Raw genomic sequence first — 18,807 nt, 5'->3', positions numbered from 1 at the left:
AACTTTTGGTGTCTGCAACACCTAGGAAAATAGTACTAAGTTTTCTAGAAGAAGATTTTACTAAATGTAGTCCACTGACTTTGTCATATGAACTTGTCCAAAACATCTTACTAAAGGCTCTAAAGTTAGTAAAAACCGCAGTACCTTCGATCTTTCGAAATTTGGAGCTTCACCGATCAATTCAAGCAAATTCACAATGAGAAAACATATATGCTTCTACAACAATCATGGCTTCACGTTATAGAAATTACACGTTCAAAGCTAATACCTCTTCAATACCTAGATCGCACAAGATTCGACTTCTTCAAATCTCAGTATCACTTCAAATAATATTGTTTATAATGATAACCCAACCTTCATCAATAATAACAAGAGAAAGAATTGTTGTTCTACCGATCGATAACATTTACATTACCCCGTGAATGGACTATAGAGCTAAAAATTTATTACGTACGCTTCTGCTGTGAATGATGTTGCCAAAACTAGTTTTGTCTTCATGATCTCTTTAGCTTTTGGAAACTGTAATGTAATTGAAAAATAGATCTATTGATGATATTATAGTGGAAATGGAATGGACCCTTTAGTCATAAATGTTATCGGCGAAATTCAGAAATGTGGCTTTGAAATTCAATGTATTATACCTGATGATTGTAGAATCAATTGAAATATCTCAGGTGCAGGCGCCATGCGGCAGGTCCTTCACCTGGCATCAGGAACCTCTATACAAAACTGACAACTATGATGGCAGACCTATTTTTCGCCTTCAGTTTACTCGATCGGAGAAAAGCTGAGGACAGGTACTCTGACAAGGTCTTCAATAATTCTGAAGGGAACCCTATGATCGGCTTATTCTTTTCTAGTCTTTGAATGGGTTCCACCTCAGTGATAAAGTTGTGAACCCCTCATACTTCCTACTTTTGTAGTCGCGAATCAAAGGGGCCATAGAAGGTTTATTGTGGATATTGTGGCAAAGAAGTAAGGTTAGAACTTCTCAAGACTTTACAGGCACCATTTGATTTGGGATGCAAACTCTTGTTGAGATGAATTATTTTTTTACAGTCAGTAAAATCTTGCCATCTGAAATAACCACTTTTTTCATGAACAGCTTTTTGTTCCAGTTTGTACATCAAAACTTCAATACCTCATGATGCATTTACCACTTGGAACTTTGGTTGTTTGAATTGATAGAAAGGAAAGTTTTGGTATTTCAATGTTCCTAAAGAAAAGTGGTTGTGAATGATGATTTTTTTAATTTCAATAGGAATAAGAAAATCATGAGAATTATTTGCAAAAAAAGATTTGGAATTCCGTGTAGATTCAGTTTAGTGTATTCAACTTATTTCAATTATTATTGTAATTGCAATTGCAATTATTGCAATAATGAACAACAACAGAAAAACACAAAGAAATATCTACAATAATGAAGTGGATGAAAAGGAAAATGTTCAATTTTTGTATTAAAAAACAACATCAGAAAGAAGGAAATATCTATAACGAATTTCTTGAAATGCATACGGTTATGAAAAAAACATTAGTGTTATTAAAAATAGTTTTGAAGGCAACCCTTATAGATTCGAAACGAAAAAATAATTTTGAGTGGTCACAGAATATAACGCCAAAAAAATTCCATTCTAATTAGCCAATAATACATCACATTTAAACTCTTTATTCGAAGTTAACACTTGAATTGGTGTTAATTCAGCTCACGATTCTGAATAATGTGAAAAAACTAATGATTTCAATCTTAGTGTTCATTTTCACTGACAATTATTATAATCAATCAAAAATATTTAATTTATATTACCATCGACACGCTCATAGTGTGGTAGGCAGTGATGGATGAGTTTTTTTATTTAACGTGGGATTGCCGATAAAATCAGTAACAAGCAACTCAAATTATTATTTTTAGAACTGCTTCTCCGAAACTACTTTTCTGAGTATGGTATTTCAAATTCGTTTGAGAACATTCAATGAGAATAATATTGAAACGTTACACCAAAAGTGGATAATCTTAGTTGTCTCGATTGTCAACAAAAAAGATTTACTTGAACCAAACACGCTTTGAGGTTCAATATTTCAGTCCTTTTTTATCAATGTACATCAATTGTAACTTTCAGATATAACTTAAAAAAAAGATAACAATTATATTTCATTTAATGGGGGGTTACTTCCCCTCATCCCCACCGGCGGGACGCCACTGCCGTACAACGCCATGGGATCGAATGAGAAGCAGCAGGTAATTTGGATTAAGCTCGCTTTTCGTTAGTAAAGAATTTAAAGGGTCTTTCGTTTATTTTCTTCATTAGCAACCGAATGTTATGGGGATACTTCGAATTTCTTTCGAATGATTTTCATTATAAATTGTACGAGATCTCGAGTTTTTACCTGTAATTGAAATAGTGGTTGGTTCGTCGTTAATTTCTGATGGAAATGTTGTCGCGTTCGAATCATCACAAAGAGGAACTTTTCTAACATTCAATCAAAGTTTAGCTCATTATTAAAAGTATCCTATGGAAAGTGAGGTTAGAAACAATGTGGTGAAGTTGGTTGCTGAATCTACTAATTAGGTGAAACCACAGGAAAATGTATTTAACTCTTGTGTTCCCAATATCAACAGTATCAATTTTAATAGACAGATTGAAACTTTCAATCTTTCTCCTACATTTTAATCAGTTTAGTAGTAATAAACTAACAACGCGTTACTTATATATTAACAACTATCATCACAAAGATTTTAGTAGAAAGGAATTTTTCTATAAAAATTAGTTGAGAACGTATCACTCTACTTTACAGATCAAGTTTGCCTTTTCCAAACTCATTGTATTGATTATTGTTATATTTTTACTTCGGAGAAATGTTGTTAAAGAATATTATATAAAGTTCGTTTTTGAATGTAAACGAATTGATATCAAGAAGTCCAAAATTTACTGTACTGGAAAATTCATCAAATATCGAACACATTTTGTCAAGTGCATTACAGTTACAACAAAAAAGATTTTGTCTAAAAAGTAAACCAACAAAGGGAGAAGAGAAGTGTAGGTACTTGTTGAAGCCAGTATACAGAAACAATTTTGATGTTCAGTACATTTGATAGAAACATTATATTATGATGTTTCTTCTGGGTTCCCGTTTTATCATACTTAATTATTTCCTTACCGGATTACATGAAAGAAACTCAGGATTTTTGTGGCAGTTTTCATAATACAAAAACGTTACCTATAAATCTGTTCTGTGGAGTGAACGACCCCACAACATAGGAATATCTTCGATTTCCCGTGATATACTTAAGAATAGTGGAACTCCAACTTAGATTGAATTTACCATGAGACAGTTTTCAGAATCTAATTGTATGGCGGAACCCCTAAACAAAATTTTTAAGGTTACATATAATATAGACTTTGGTTTGATGCCATAGACGCTCTGTAAATAATGATTTGTGAGCACTTTTGATTCATGAAATGTATAAATTTCTCTGTTACTTCAACTAGATTGATAATTTCGGCCAAATTCATGTTAATGGAGAGCAAAAAGTCTTCTAAAAATATTTCATTATCTTCTGGCTATTGAAGAAACCCACAAGAAGCTCCGAGACTGATTGAGATACGTAGGCGACACCTTCATAATATGGAACCATGGGAATGCAGAACCAGACACTTTCCTGAAGCACATCAACAACGTAAGTCCTTCCATCACTTTCACAATGGAGAAGAGAGTCCACAACGAATTGCCTTTCTTATGTGTGAAGAGGACCAACACTAAATGGGAAACATCTGTATATCGAAAACTCACTCACACAGGACAGTATCTGAACCAGAACTCCAACCACCATCAATCGACTAAGAGAGGAATCATCAATACTCTACTAGACCGTGCTTTCGGGCTCTGTAATACAAAGGAAGGTCTCAAAAAGGAACTAGGCATCATCAAAAATGATCTTCAACGGAACAGGCTTTAGCTAGAAGACAGCAAGAGCTCCACACGGAAGAGAAGCCGCCACAACCAGTAGTTGTGCTTCCCCACATCAGAGTATTATCGGAAAGGATAAAAGGATTGGGTCAAAGTATAACATCAGGACCTGCTTCAGATCTGGGAACACTATCCGTAGCAGCCTCACGAAAACCAGGCCACCAAACGCGGACTGCGATTCCAAGAATTGCATATACCGGATACCCTGCGAGTGCGAAAAATCATGCATCGGTGAAACTAAGAGGCCATTGAAATCTCGCATTGCTGAGCACAAGAAACACACACTGCGAAGAGAAACCAGCAAATCTGGAATAGCAGAGCATGTTTGGACTCATCAACCTAACATCAAGTGTGCTCAAGCTAAAATCATACACAAAGAGGAACACTGGTTTAGGAGAAAATTCAAAGAAGCCGCGTATATGTTATCCAACAACGCATTCAGTCAAGCTAGCGTAGATATACGTAACATATTCAAGCGAAAAACGACCAACTCCCGCCAAACGGTCATCTCCTGCTAAAACCAACGAAGCGGGGAGAGGAAAGAGGGGATAGGTAAAAGCACTCGAAGGACCTATAAATAGTCAGATCTTCGAGGAATAAGTCCAGTTATCACCCGAAGACGATTGTGGATACTAACAATCGAAACCTCGTGACGTAACTTGGTTTGGAATCTTTGAATTTTTATTTATCAATTTTTGTTAATAATATTTTTGAATTTTTTTAATTTTCAGATTTTTTTGGTTGTTGCTTGGATGTTATTTATTTGTAATTTCAGTTTTTTGTTTAATGAAATTGTTATTTTCGATTAATCTTTTTGATGGTTTTTCAGGGATTTCAAATCAATTCATATTATATTAGACAATGGAAGTCCGAACTGATGAAATACTATTATTTTCATCCGATAGAGCATTTTAGAAAACCCACCCAAATTTTGGAATGTGAGTTCAATTACTTCCCAAAATACGGATAACCGACGGTCGTCGCGCTCAAACCTAGAAGAATTTCGTTCTCAATAATCCTATTTATTTTTTAATGAGCCCAAATCAAACAAAGCTACCCATTCCAAAACGTTCTAAAAAAACTTACCGTCCATCTAAAGGTGAAAGGCAAGACCAGTTTTCCCCTGTCGGGGTCGGCAAGTGTGAAGGAGTCCCTCCCTAGGACGTGACTGGACGTGTTCCCGAAGGAACAAGAGCCCGTGCTGGTCACGTTGCTCTGGTACTCTTTCAGGCAGAGCCTGAAGAAAGTCTGGCACGGCATCGAACAGCGGCTCGTCAATGGGGATCGTACACCCCCGCCGCAGCACTCACCGCTCGACAGTTCGCTACGCGGATTCGCCATTTCCAGTACTTGCAGTTCGAAAAAACCCGAGCCATGCGTGCACTGAAACAAAAAAAACAATTTGAAATGTTTTTTCTAGACATTTGTGGATACCTGAAGTTGGGGGACCCACGAGGTTAGATTATGGGGCCCATTCTGAATATGTTATACGAAACCAGTATCCCACAATTCCTAATGTGGTTTATTCTTACAGCTACTATACTGTTTTATAAAATTAAATATTTTTGTTTACGTAATAAGGGTGCATTTTCCACGGAACCCATTTGTTTATATCTCTTTGGTAATTTTTTTACTTATAGAAAATAAACCATAATCTGGTTTTTGAGCATCGCTACTACTACTACCAAGTACTATCCTGTTGTTAGAAGCATTACCATATTTGAACTAACTGACGAAAATGAACTATCTACAATGGTGGTTTTCGATAACAATAAGACATTTGATACTTCATAACTTCTTTATAATTTTTTTTGCTTTGGAATCAATAATGGAGCTGTTCAAGTATCACAAAATCATTTGAACAACTGGACTCAATTCATATATTGAGATGGTCAGTATTGAAATGTCTTCCATGTGAATTTTAAAGTACCGCACGGTTCAACTCTGGGTCCACTTTCATTATCTTTATATATCTGACTTCCATGAAATTCGACAATTAATGCTGCTGACACTCAGCTATATTACTGACGACTTGCAAAAACTATGGATATGTTTATGGAACACACCCTTTTATACAACATAACCTTTATTATCAAATCGTAACTAATTCTTTTTGGATCCAAACTTGGAAGGACCGAATTTGAGGAGTTGATCAACATAAGACTTGGGGTGAACTCTTCCGAAGATTCCAGAAGTATGAGACCTTTAAGAGTTGCTTCAATGTATTGCGTCAACTAATTTCGAATGAAAAGCTCTGATCTCAAATTTAAACTTTGTGAAATACTGATAGTATACAGACTGCGATATTATTAACGGCCCTGCTCTGATACAGAGAAATTCAGAAAAGTGTATCCGTTTCACATATGAAATTCGTAAGTTCAACCATATATACGCCAAATTTGAAGAGTCTGGTTGAGACTTGAACAAATATAAGTACAGATTATGTATACCTACTTCTAGAAATTCTCTATACAAATCTATTGAACATTATGATGATTCCATATATGAAAAATACACATATCATTTTATATAAACATATATAAATTGAAACTATTTCTCAATCCTCTGAATAGGTTGTTTGGTACTTTTAATTGAAATCTCTAATGGCTTAATACACATATCATGATTATTCCTTCAGACACAATTTTCTTTTTGTTTATGATATTATCGGTATGAAAGGTAACGGTAACAAAAATTATTCACAACCTAGTCGAAAAAGTTATTACATATTTCTACTACATTCCTCAAACTTTGTCAATCAGAAACTCCATAAATAACTTCTCCACTTCGTGTAACCGGCCACTATCCATACAAAAAGCAATTCATTGAAGCAACGAGAGTTGACAAGAAGAATGTAGATATTAATTCATTGCGACTGAAACAATGAAATCACGAGATTGGACGTGCCGATAAAGCAGGGAACCTTCCTTGCTGTACTTCAAAGGAATGTACCTCAAGACTAAGTACGCCATTTGATTTGTATGTCCGAGTTATCTCTCCCCAGGAAATTCCATAGGAAGAAAAAAAATAGTTTCATAGTATTGTCCTTCGGAATACTGAAGGTGATTCGTAAAGAAATTGTGATCATTAAATTGAGGAAGATAAGAAAGAGATCATTAATTGAATATAAAGTTGAGTAGAGTAAGTTTATTGTAAAGCAAAGTAAGTTTAGTGACTACATTACATACTCAAATATGTTTGTAGCAAGTTATTTACAATATAAATCAGTCCTAAATATTGGACAACATAAACATTTAAAAAAATACATCTACAATAATCTGCACATAAACTATTGTCAAAATTAGGTTGTTGAGATATGTTCCAAATATTCATTAACCGAGTAGAAACAGTATCCCAGAAGATATTTTTTCACCGTTTTTTTAAACTTAGATTGACTGACAACTCCAAACTCAAGAGGAAGACGATTATACAAATTATAGTCCAGGCTATTTTTTTGAGAACGAAATCGTTCTGTTCGAACTGAATTGTCAATTATTGTGTTATATTTATGTACATCAGCAGCAGCAGAAACGAACTGAAGAGAGCGACTTACGAAGAATTGGTAAGATGCCGTAGAGAGGAATTGAAAAATAGAGAATGATTGGAAATTGGAAAGAACAAACAGCAACTAACCAAGAATACAGACGCTAGAGTCTCTATTGAAAATAGCAATGTTGATATTTGTAACATAAAAAAGAAAATTGATAACCAATAGCAATAAATGGCGTTTTGAAGCAATATGTTGTTGAATTTTATTTCATGTCCTAGTTACAGGTTCCACATCAGTCAAGGAAAAACATTTTCAAACATATATCTATTGAAATCAAGGGGATAATGATACGAAGCCGAAAAAACAAATAATTCCGGTTTCAATAAACCAATACATGTGCGTCTGGAGATCATTATTTCTATTATCGACTTTCTCTTTGCATGAAACAAAAAAAATATTATAGGGTATGAGTTCAACAACTAATAACTATTTTGGCTTTCTGAATCAACGTTTTAACTTTTTGATATATTATCTCTCAGTTAACAGGTACGAATACTAATAATACAGGTACAAATACTAATAATATAAGCTGTAACAATGTTTTCAATAGTGGAATTCAAAGTCAACTTTTTTTTTGTGTAAGGTCAGTCTGGGGATCTTGACCTACGATCGAAGAAAACATCCTGTGTTCCCTCTAATACTATAATGGACTTCAAAATATCTGATGATGTTCGTGATATGTATTTTAAGATTGAGTATTACAAATAGAAGTAAACTAAATGAATAAACCAATCAATTTTGGAATATTTTCAGTTTTTTAGTGAGGGAAAGGTTAATATCCGTCTTTATACGAAGTCATGACTACATGTTGTTGTCCTTTTTTCAACTATCGATTTTCATTCACTTTCTTTTAACTTCAATGCACAACTGCATGCATTTCATAATTCTAGGTGTATTTTTTTTGATCTGGTTGGAGTTGAGAAATCTGAAGCATTCAGATAATAACATGACATGACATCAACATGACATCAACTGATAATTTATCAAACGTTACGCATGCTCTTCAAATTGCTTGAGGCCAACAGCTTCACTTTGTTAACACAGGCTGTTATGGCTCATGACTCAAATTGATATCAATACATATAGGTATTTTTTGGACGATATGCAAGTCAGTATGAAATTAATTACTATCTACCTATTTAAAAATTCATGTAAAGCTGTTTGATCTTATTAGGGCTATATACTAATTTGAAAATGTCCAGTTCTGACAGCATTCATAATTATATACCTATCCATACGGAATTCAAAAATTTAATATTAACTCATTTATATTACATGTAGTTTCTCTCCGTTATCCAGCTGTATTTGCATGGTTTTAAACAGAACTTTGTTCAAATATTGAAGCCATATAGGTATTGGAAAAACATTCGTTGTTCAAATATTTTCACATGCTGGTAAGTATACAAGGTGACCCGATTCAAGATTTGACCTATGAATTATTTTCATTTGTCAGATTTTACGAAAATAGTAACTGAATCAATACTCAATAGCGTAACTTTTGACAATCTTTCGTGGAAGATTGACTTATCGTAATATAAAAGTTTTATCGGTTATGATGTTGATATTCAAAGCTTCCTCCGCAATTTCTCTAATTTTCCATTGAAAATCATTTCCAAGAGTCTCAAAAAATCCTCAATTTTTTTTTTCACAATGAGTGTATGATACACTCATGCTTGACGGTATGAGTGTATCATTTTTTGACGAGTGCTAGTTTTAGTTTGAATGATTTTCTTGTTGAGAACATTGAAATTGTTTATATTTCTATCAGCTTATATGTACACTCATAATGCAATTTCCGTTCAAATTATAGAAAACTAGTTGTTGTCCGCGGCTTCGCCGCGTATAATTAGATTTGTCACATCAATTTTCGTGACAGACCATTTCAAACAAATGATAGTTACAAAATTTTTTTATCAACCCAAAGCTTCAGGTTTCCAACTTCAAAACCAACAAAATTGAAAATAATCTTTGAACCCCTATTTTTCCCTCTTGGGGGGTGGAAATTCTTGTTTCAGTTTCTCTATGCTTATTTGCGCAATACAAAGAACCTACCTGCATATTTCAAGATTCTAGGTTCAGTAGCTTCGGCTGTAAGTTTATACAAGGGTGTCAGTCAATCAATAGGTACCCACTTATACAATATTAAATAGCATCAGCTAAAAAAAACCGAAAAGATTAGAGTGAAATACATTGGTAATTATATTAATCTTTTACCCCTACTTATATTATAAATGTTTAAAGTAAGAATTGTATAATGAGCTTTGCAATTGCGATTGCGTCTTTTATTGTCTTGGCCAAATTGGTTTTCTGGAATAAAATTGAATTTTTTATACAACCATTCATATCACTTTTCATTCAGCATACTTTAAATAGTATTCAGCTATATTCTCTGCAATTGAAGAAACTCATTTGATTCCAAATCACCCTTGATCACACAGCTAAGAATGTTAGAAAGGTTTAATTATCTTCGTCCAAAAGTTTCCTGAACTCACTGAAGCAAAGTTCTTGACAGAGGTTAATGTTTATTTGAAGCTAATATTATTGTCGTGTCACTAGACATTTAATTTTGATGCGATGTTGATTAACCAATTGAGGAACAATCTTTTCCACGTAAAAGTTGAAATAAAAATAGCTTTTTTGAAAAAAATTAAATTCAATGGTTTTGATATCATTTTCTTTGGAAATTTCAAAATTATTTCTTGCACAACTTCAATGCTTGCTTCAGTTGGTGCCCAGTATATTTTTTCTGTTTAGAATCTTTGCATACAGATACTTTTTTGTTCATCAGAAAAATCAGCCAGATCCATATTCAAATTACTTCTTCTAATTAAATACCCTTCAGAAAAACTAAACTGGTAATTCTATAAGTGCTTTATGTTTTGTATAGACTGTTCTTAATGAAGTAAGTCAACCAAGACCACAGACGATTCTCAAAGAGAAACAAAAACAACCAACTGAGCTATAAACTGATTCGTTCAAAAATGTAAAAACTCTTTAAACGATCAATATGCATTCTTGGGCAATTAATTTCTTTCGGTTCACACAGGGATGGGTCGAGATGTATTTTGTGGCAACAAATAGGAAAATTCTGCATAGCTAAAGATGTTTTCTTGCAATACTGATACTGTTTATTGTAATTTGCAAGTGATAATACATACAAAAATGAAGAAATTGAAAGCTGTAACTAATTTTCAAGTGGATAATTGAAGCATTTGGCATATGATTTTGTATGAAAAGATGGATATAATTGAAGTATCACATAAAATGACTGAGAAAATGTCTGTTCGGTTAAACTATTCTGTAGGTACTTTTCAAACCAATTCATAGAGAGAGTATGTCCAAAACAATCACTTTTCTCAATAACCAGAAATGTAATAGTTTTTTCGACTTGGTTGGTTTCTGGTGATTACAAAAAGTGCTTGTTTCGGATTAATTCTACACCAGACGTTCCAGTTTTACCTTTCAATCGAGAATATGTATTAATTTTTAACGTATGCGAGTATTAAGACAAATTCCATAAATATTTGGGTTGAAAAAAGTAATATGTATTTTCAGTTTGTGTTGAGAATCTAATAGATAATTTTAAAAATCATGGAAATATTTTTATTGCAATATATTCATTGCTATTATTATTATCAAATTTTCAATATATTCGATTCAGTCAATGTAAAGGATATTTCTGTTAGCGACAATGTCAAAGACTACAAGAAATTGACTGGATACTTTGTCAAGTTTGAGATGAGAATAACTCTTGTAGATATTTTTTCACATGTAGTATTTTATATGAATGATGTTTTACAAAAAAGTTTATGTGTAATTCAATAATTGCAGGGAAAGTAATCATTTCAACGAGGTTTCCATTTTTGGTTCGGATCATCCATGGATTTTATTATTGACATTCGTTATAGGATATTCACGTTAAGAAGAGAATGGTAATTTTGTATATCCAACATAACAACGTTAAAATTACCAATGAAATGCGTTCAATAGCAATGTAAAATTTCATTTTGTGAGTTGCTCAACTAATAATAAAATTTCAGACGTTGTCAAATCGAAAAAAACTCGAAAATTGTCAGTATCTCTTTTCTCTTCAGATCTAATCATTTCTTTTGATAAGACCTGCGTATATCAAATATGCCTAACGCACTGTCGAAGCAGTCTCAACAAATTTGTATTTCAACTAAGTAAGTTGATATTAAATAAGATTAATAGCAGTAAAACAAATTAACATTACAAAAAAAATTAAGGTTCGAAATAGTGCACATGTTGGCAATGCCGTAACTTGTCATTCTCATCTTAACGTGAATATCCTCTAGTTTTTTCCCAATACTATTGGAGATGCATAAATTCAAAAGAGTTAATACTTATTGAGCATAATAGGAACATCTAGCTCAAAATGAATCTTATGAGAATATTTTCCTGCACACCGTGGAAAAGCACACTAAGAACAGGAACCTTTTTTCCAAAGAGAAAGGAATCTACTCTGGTATGTAGGAAAAAAGTTCACAGTAAATCAAATTATAATAACTGAATTTTTCTTTTTAATGTTCGGAATGTAGGCATGTATTTGGTGTCAGCTTATTTTCCACCCATTATCCAAACCCTTTAGTTTAATCTAATTGTCGTTTTGTAAAAATGTTCGTTGAATTTTGTTCAACTACTCAATTATTCGCTTAAATAGACCTACAGATATGTCTATACTATTTCAGAAATAAATTCCCTAGCGCCGACCCTGCCTTTTTCTCTGCTTACTGCAGGAAGACTGTACTTCGATCTTAACTGAACATTTTTCCGCCGGATTATTGTAAATGAATTGAGTTTTGTCTAAAAACCGTATGACCATAATAACCATTCAGAAACCAAATTACGTGATTTCATTATTAGAACTCTGGTTTAACGTGCGACAAAGAAACCATTACAGAAGCACTCAACTCTAAAAAAGTATCACAATGGCTCGATATTTCCAATTCCATTTGTCGGTTAAAGCGGAAAATGGAGAGTCCCGATAGAAAAAGCAGTCGTTTTATGGTGTTATATTTTACTTCATTATATATTCAATTAGGCATTTCACTATGATGTGAAGGTTAGAATATTAAATTTCAGAGTGTATTGAATATCTGAAATTATTTGTGGTTTGAAGACATTGCAGAGTTTGTTTGGTTTGGATGCCTTCAACAGTAAATAAAGTAATTACCTTTCCTCTAATTCAATATGTGATAGCTATTTATGATATGAGTGTTAAAAGTGAGGTTTTATTTTGTTAGTGAAAAAGTTTGCGAAACGAGCGTGGTGAGCTGAGCAATTTCACGAACGAAATAAAACTTTCTTTCAACACAAATATCATACAATATCATAAATTTAATTTTTCTATAAAACACATTTTGAAATCTCTTGTCAGTTAACTATTTTCATGTTACCGCATTTGCTATGAAGTGGCCGTGTCAGGTGACGCCGAATCACCTGGTTACCAATAAACATTATTGTTTACAGCTCACACGTCACATTTGAAGTTCTTGCTGAAGATTCAATACAGTGGTGGCCTTTGAAGTAAACGCATACGAGCATCTACAATGTTTTTTTTCGATTCGTATAGTGATATTGAAGAAAACCGTGCGTGTCTGCTAATATAAAGTTTACCTAAAAGGAACAGACAAAAGAGAAAATATTGGGTCCATCCAGTAAATGATCTGAGAGGTAGTTGAAGTGAATTTCATTTACTAGTGATGAAGAAAGATTTCAGGATGTGAAAAAATCAATTTGAGTTGAGTATGGTAGAAAATGATATAAAAAAATGCAAACACGTATTTTCTAACAAGTTCAATAAGTTCGTCCGACATCTTGTGCACAAATAAATGCAAACGACTATTCTCTAGCTAGCTAACGCGTCAGATTAGAAACATAGTAGTGTGGAGTGTTCTGACGCGTCAGAACCCCACTATCGTTCTGACGCCGATTGGGAATCGACCGATCGCCGTCACGATAGATCACGTCCCGACACACTGCACTTTAGTAATATAATTTTAAACATACTAAATGTATGGATACGATATACTTGTGGCGCGTCACGACACACCACGACACAATAATTTAATTCCGGCTTTACTCGTACATTATACGAACTGAACAAGATAAAATGATTTCTTTCTCAATTAAATTCCCGTCGAAAGGCATTTACGTATAAAACATCCTAAATGAAATGTACTACAACTTCAAGAGGGTAAAAAAAGCAACATTAGAAAATGAAAAAAATCTTAGAAGAATCTTCAAATCGTAATTAATATTATTTTTGGAGGATACATAATGATTAATTTCCAAAAATTCAATAACAACCTGGAAATTTCTTCAACTGCAACTTTTAATTCTCATCATTACGGGAATTCAAGGAACCAATAACGAAATCTAGTTGAGAATGCTAAAAAAATTATTCAGGAACCAAAATTCTCTAGGAGAATACCTACAATCAGTATAAGAGAATTGTCTGAAATACAAACAACAAAAACCAGACTGATGAACATTCTTACGTTCTGTAGTGAAAAACTATAAAAATGTTGAGTGAAACTTACTTTACTTGAAAATATATCCAAAATAGTTTTGGAAATAGAAAAAGTATTATTTGGCCAATCTGTCATGTTTATCATATATTTCACCTTCATATATTCATTATTTTATATATTGTATATTTTTTATTCGACTGGTACATAACAAGCTGAAGTGCAAAGAAACTTAATGATATTGTTTGAATTTTCTGTAAAATTGTTTCTGTGCTTCTACACAACTCAGAGAAACACTAAAATTTTTCATGTAATTGATAATATGTGGAAAACAATTGAGTATGTATTTTCCATACGTTCATTTCAAATGGAGCCATCATCTGAGATCTTAAAATTTGTAACCTAAATGATTTAATTACTTTATTAGTGTATGATCAAGTAAATAGTTTGAAATAGTTCATGATACAAAAAACAGAAATTGTTGAAATCAACGAAAATTTTTGAATGTAAATTAGGGCTGAATGTACGTTGAAATACTTGTTGTTTGGTAATGACAGTGAAAGAAGTTAAGTCAATGAAGAATTTTTCTTCGGTCTAAACGAAGCCAATTCCACTAAAACATTTCAATATTAATATTCCCTTTATACAGAGACCAAACATGCATACGATTACAGTGGTGGAATATATAATTTTTCGAAACCTGTCTTCAAATAACATGTTCGGATATTCTCTGCTTCGCTACCGTCAGAAAAGTAAGTACCCACGGAATCATATTATTAAATCTAAACTAAGTGCAAGTTCTACTTCATACAGTTAGATATCATTACTATAATTCGTGAATGTTTTCGAGTGTAACTTTCGCGAAGTTATTGTGTTCAGAAAATTTTCTCTTCTTTTCACGAAATGATGACTTTCTCGTTTTTGAAATCGGAATCATTGTTGTTACGAAAAGTTATTACCTCGTGCACAGTAGGCCATTGAAAATTTCATTTGTTCAGATCGTAATTTCTGTTGTTTTAATTTCAGTTGACATCACGTGATAAAGTCATCACATTTATGCTAGACGATTTACTTTCTTTAGTCGCTCACTTTAGTCGTTTTCACTTCTTTGACTGAGTATCATTAAATCTCGCATTTAAGTAGATTAAATCGAATAAAAAGATGTCATAGCATCTTCAGTCAAAATGTTCTGAACATTTTTCAAAGATCAAATCAAACATAGTTACATTGATATATTGAGAATTTGGAGAAATTCAATTCAAAGGGGGATAGTTTCAGGTCGATTCAAACAATTCGAGTAAGAATAATTGGATAACTTTATAATGGAATAAGAGATTAATTTTTGTGAAAGAAAAAAGTGGCTTCCTACTCCTCCATCTTTACACAAAAAAGTAGATATTTTGAAGAAAAGAAAGAAGCAATCATTTCATGTCCTATGCCGAAACATCGAAAGTCCACCAGTCATGATGACAGTGTTCCATGAAAGTGAAATTTTTATTTTCATTTAGTATATTGTGTAGTCATCCTGTAAATGATATCTGATACGAATCCATAACGAATGTTTGGAATAAAAACTGAAAAGAGAAAAGTATTTTTTGTTTAATCCAGTGTTCATATGAAAGAATTTGTTTTGAAAGTATATTTCTTGTGTTCACTTCAATGTTTATATGAACCGTACACAACATCACAATATGCAAAATAACTTAACACAAGCGCATTTGTTAATTTTATTTTGAAACTTATTGATAATAAATGACGATGAGGATGAAGCATTTTCAAACTCATATAACTTCTTTGAACACATTTTGTGACGTTTTGTAAACCTCAAATTCACGTCCATTTCGATACCTGAATTTTTTGCCACATTCATAGGGTATATTACTGATCACCAATAACAATCATATATGTTTCCACCAAGCTATGATTAGTACCGAAAACAAGCAGATTAGTTTTGTTTGAATTGATTTTGAGGTTATGAGCTTCAGATGCTGAAATGAGACGAGCTAGATCTTCATTCAATTTTCGATTAGCAGTAGCAACGTCATTAGGGTTAAATGATAGATATAGTTGTGTGTCATCAGCATACATATGTGAATTACAATGTCGTTATAACAGAAACTAGATCACACGTGTATACGCAAAATAATAAGGGTCAAAGTATAGATTCCTGAGGCACTTCAAATTTGATAAATTCACTGCTTGATTTTCTATTCGAAGTTTCTACAAACTGTGAACGATCTTTAAAATAGCTTTTAATTAAATTTATAGCAGGTTCAGAGAACCCGATGAAGTTCAAAATTGCAAATAAAATTGGATAACTAATAGTATCGAAAGCCTTAGAAGTCTATAAGTATTACAGCAATCGTGTTACCTTTGTCAGTAGCTTCGAAAATATCATCAGTTATTTTCAAAAGAGCGGTTGTACAGTTGTGTTCTTTACGAAATTCTGACTGGTTGATTGGTAACATTTTAAAGCAATTTAAATAGCATTTAATTTGAAAACTCATTATTTTTTTCCAATACTTTTGAACAAGTAGGTAGCAGGCTTATGGGGCGCAGATCGTTAAGAGTATTAAGATTAGATATTTTAGGAAAAGTCAGTATTTTAGAAATCTTCCACATCTCAGGAAATATATTATTTTGCAAACATGAATTCATTATATTAGTAAGATATGGTAGTATTATAGGACAGCAAAGCATATCTATAATAATTTCATCTGAAACTATGACTCTTGTTTTTATTTCTGAAATGCATTTGTATTTCTTTGCATGATGAACATATCTTTGTATAGAGTTAATTTTTTGAAATTAGATGATCCACTATTTTTTTTATAAAAATGGAGAAGTTGAAAGCAAAGCCTTTCTTTTCCAATAATGGAAAGGGTTTGCTCTCATACTAGAGATTTCAACTACTTTTTGAGTTCTTTCTGCAAATATATTGGATATTCTTTTATGATGTGGATTCTACAAGTTTTTTAGGTTGAAAATATGCAATAAAATATGAAAAAAATACAAAAATCTATACCAAAACTGCTCAACTGCCACTATCCACTTCGTTAATTGGTTGGATGGAAGAGTAATTTCGGCCTTGACCTATCATGTGCAGATGTTGAATTCTGCCATTTGTTAGGTAAGGTTAATATCTCTTGTACTGATTAACCTTTCAATTAAAGCATTTATTATTATTATCAATGAACAGCATCTAAAAATGCAACATTTCACTCTTCAATCCTACGAGAATGTTGCAAAACTGTGACCTTCCACTATGGTATCTAGCAGTGAAAAATGAAAAAACGAAAACATATTTTACGCAAGACATTTCGGTCATTATTATTATTCATTGGAACAACATAGTGGGTATTACTTTCAGCAAAACTGATACCCTCGAGTGTAGTATTACCTGCAAGCACTGTCAACCTTAGTTTCGGGTTTCCTGCGGTGTGTTGTACACTTGCAGGGAAGATACCATCTAAAAAATACTTCAGGTGTACGACACAAAAAGAATTTAGTCGGAAACGTTGAGGTTTTCCTGTAAAAACTATGGCATCGTCATTCACGAAATATTGGTTTGTTTGAAAATCAATGTAATTAGATTAGTTTTGTGTTTTCTTCATTTGTTGTTGACATTTGACTTTGATAACGATATCAATATCAAACTGAAACCGTATAAATAGCCAGTATTATTGGCAACTTTTATTTTGTAGGTACTTAATTGTTATGACGTGACTATTTTTAAGCAACATCAAGTGTTGTATATAATAATAATGAAACTCGATTAAGTAGGTATATTTGTTCTGAGCTGTATTCAATGTAGAAATTGTAGATGAAGATATTATATTAATTTGTGTTGTGAGCAAGTTTTGAATTAGAACCGTACACTACAAACTTTATTTTGTAAGCTAATAACCTTTGACATGATAATTTTACAAGCACCATCATGTGTAATTGAAAATAATAATCAAACCTAATTCATATCCAGCATATTTTTATTGATTACGAATCCTTTTTGTTCTGGTTAAGTTTTGACTACATTTTCTACTAAAGTTGAAACATTCTGCAATTATCGTTACATTTTTTTATTTATTGATTCTGAGCCGGTATGAAGTTTGCCGGGTCATGGCCGGGTTTACCATGTATCTTAATAGAAAATAAACATACATAGAAAATATTCAATGAAAATTGCAATGTTTATTATACTTACATTATAGTGGTCATTGGAAATAATATTTATTTCCATATACTGACAAGATATCTATATTTATTTTTGATTTATATGAAACGAGGATTTTTCATATAGTGTTAGTATCAACAAAAAACAGAGATAATATTCGTACTCTACAATTGAAGGTATATTGGAGAAAAATCCAGTAGATTCGTAGAAAAACGTTTCGAATCATATTTAGTTTTTCCTCAGTGTTTTGTGAAAATTAATTTTCTCCAATATTGTCACTCGATGATTGTATTTTCAATAATAACTAGAGAAACATCCCTGAAGTCAGTTTTCTTGTGTTGCAATGCTTTAGAATACATACAAAGAATGGCCATCAGGCTCACCCTCATAACTTTTTTGTTTCTCCTTTTATCGATGTGGAATTTTGCTTCGTTCAAATGGCATCACGATTTAGATTGATTGGATCCAAAAGCATCCTTGTCAAGACCAACTTCAATCAGGATTTTGTTTGACAAAATGTAGAGTGGCTCGAGTATCATGTTTCTCTTATCTATTCTGAAACTATTTGATTCCACTAATACTATCGAATAATCAACTGAGATATCCTGAAATTACTGAATAAGGTTTAA

The 18,807-nt window shown here is 32.5% G+C and overlaps 1 protein-coding gene across 1 annotated transcript in view; it reads right to left on the bottom strand.

Moving 5' to 3' along the window:
* Ser (protein serrate) overlaps positions 1-18,807 on the bottom strand; it is a 351,449-nt gene that overhangs the window by 318,111 nt on the left and 14,531 nt on the right. The window contains exon 2 of the mRNA XM_074181003.1: positions 5,053-5,349. Within this exon, the coding sequence (XP_074037104.1) occupies positions 5,053-5,349 (297 nt within the window). The remainder of the gene's footprint in view (positions 1-5,052; positions 5,350-18,807) is intronic.

This window comes from Leptinotarsa decemlineata, unplaced genomic scaffold, assembly GCF_025532065.1.
Source record: "Leptinotarsa decemlineata unplaced genomic scaffold, Ldec_3_MD MMD2_tig00026307_RagTag_RagTag, whole genome shotgun sequence".
NCBI lineage: Eukaryota > Metazoa > Arthropoda > Insecta > Coleoptera > Chrysomelidae > Leptinotarsa > Leptinotarsa decemlineata.
This window is presented reverse-complemented; position numbering and strand designations above follow the sequence as displayed.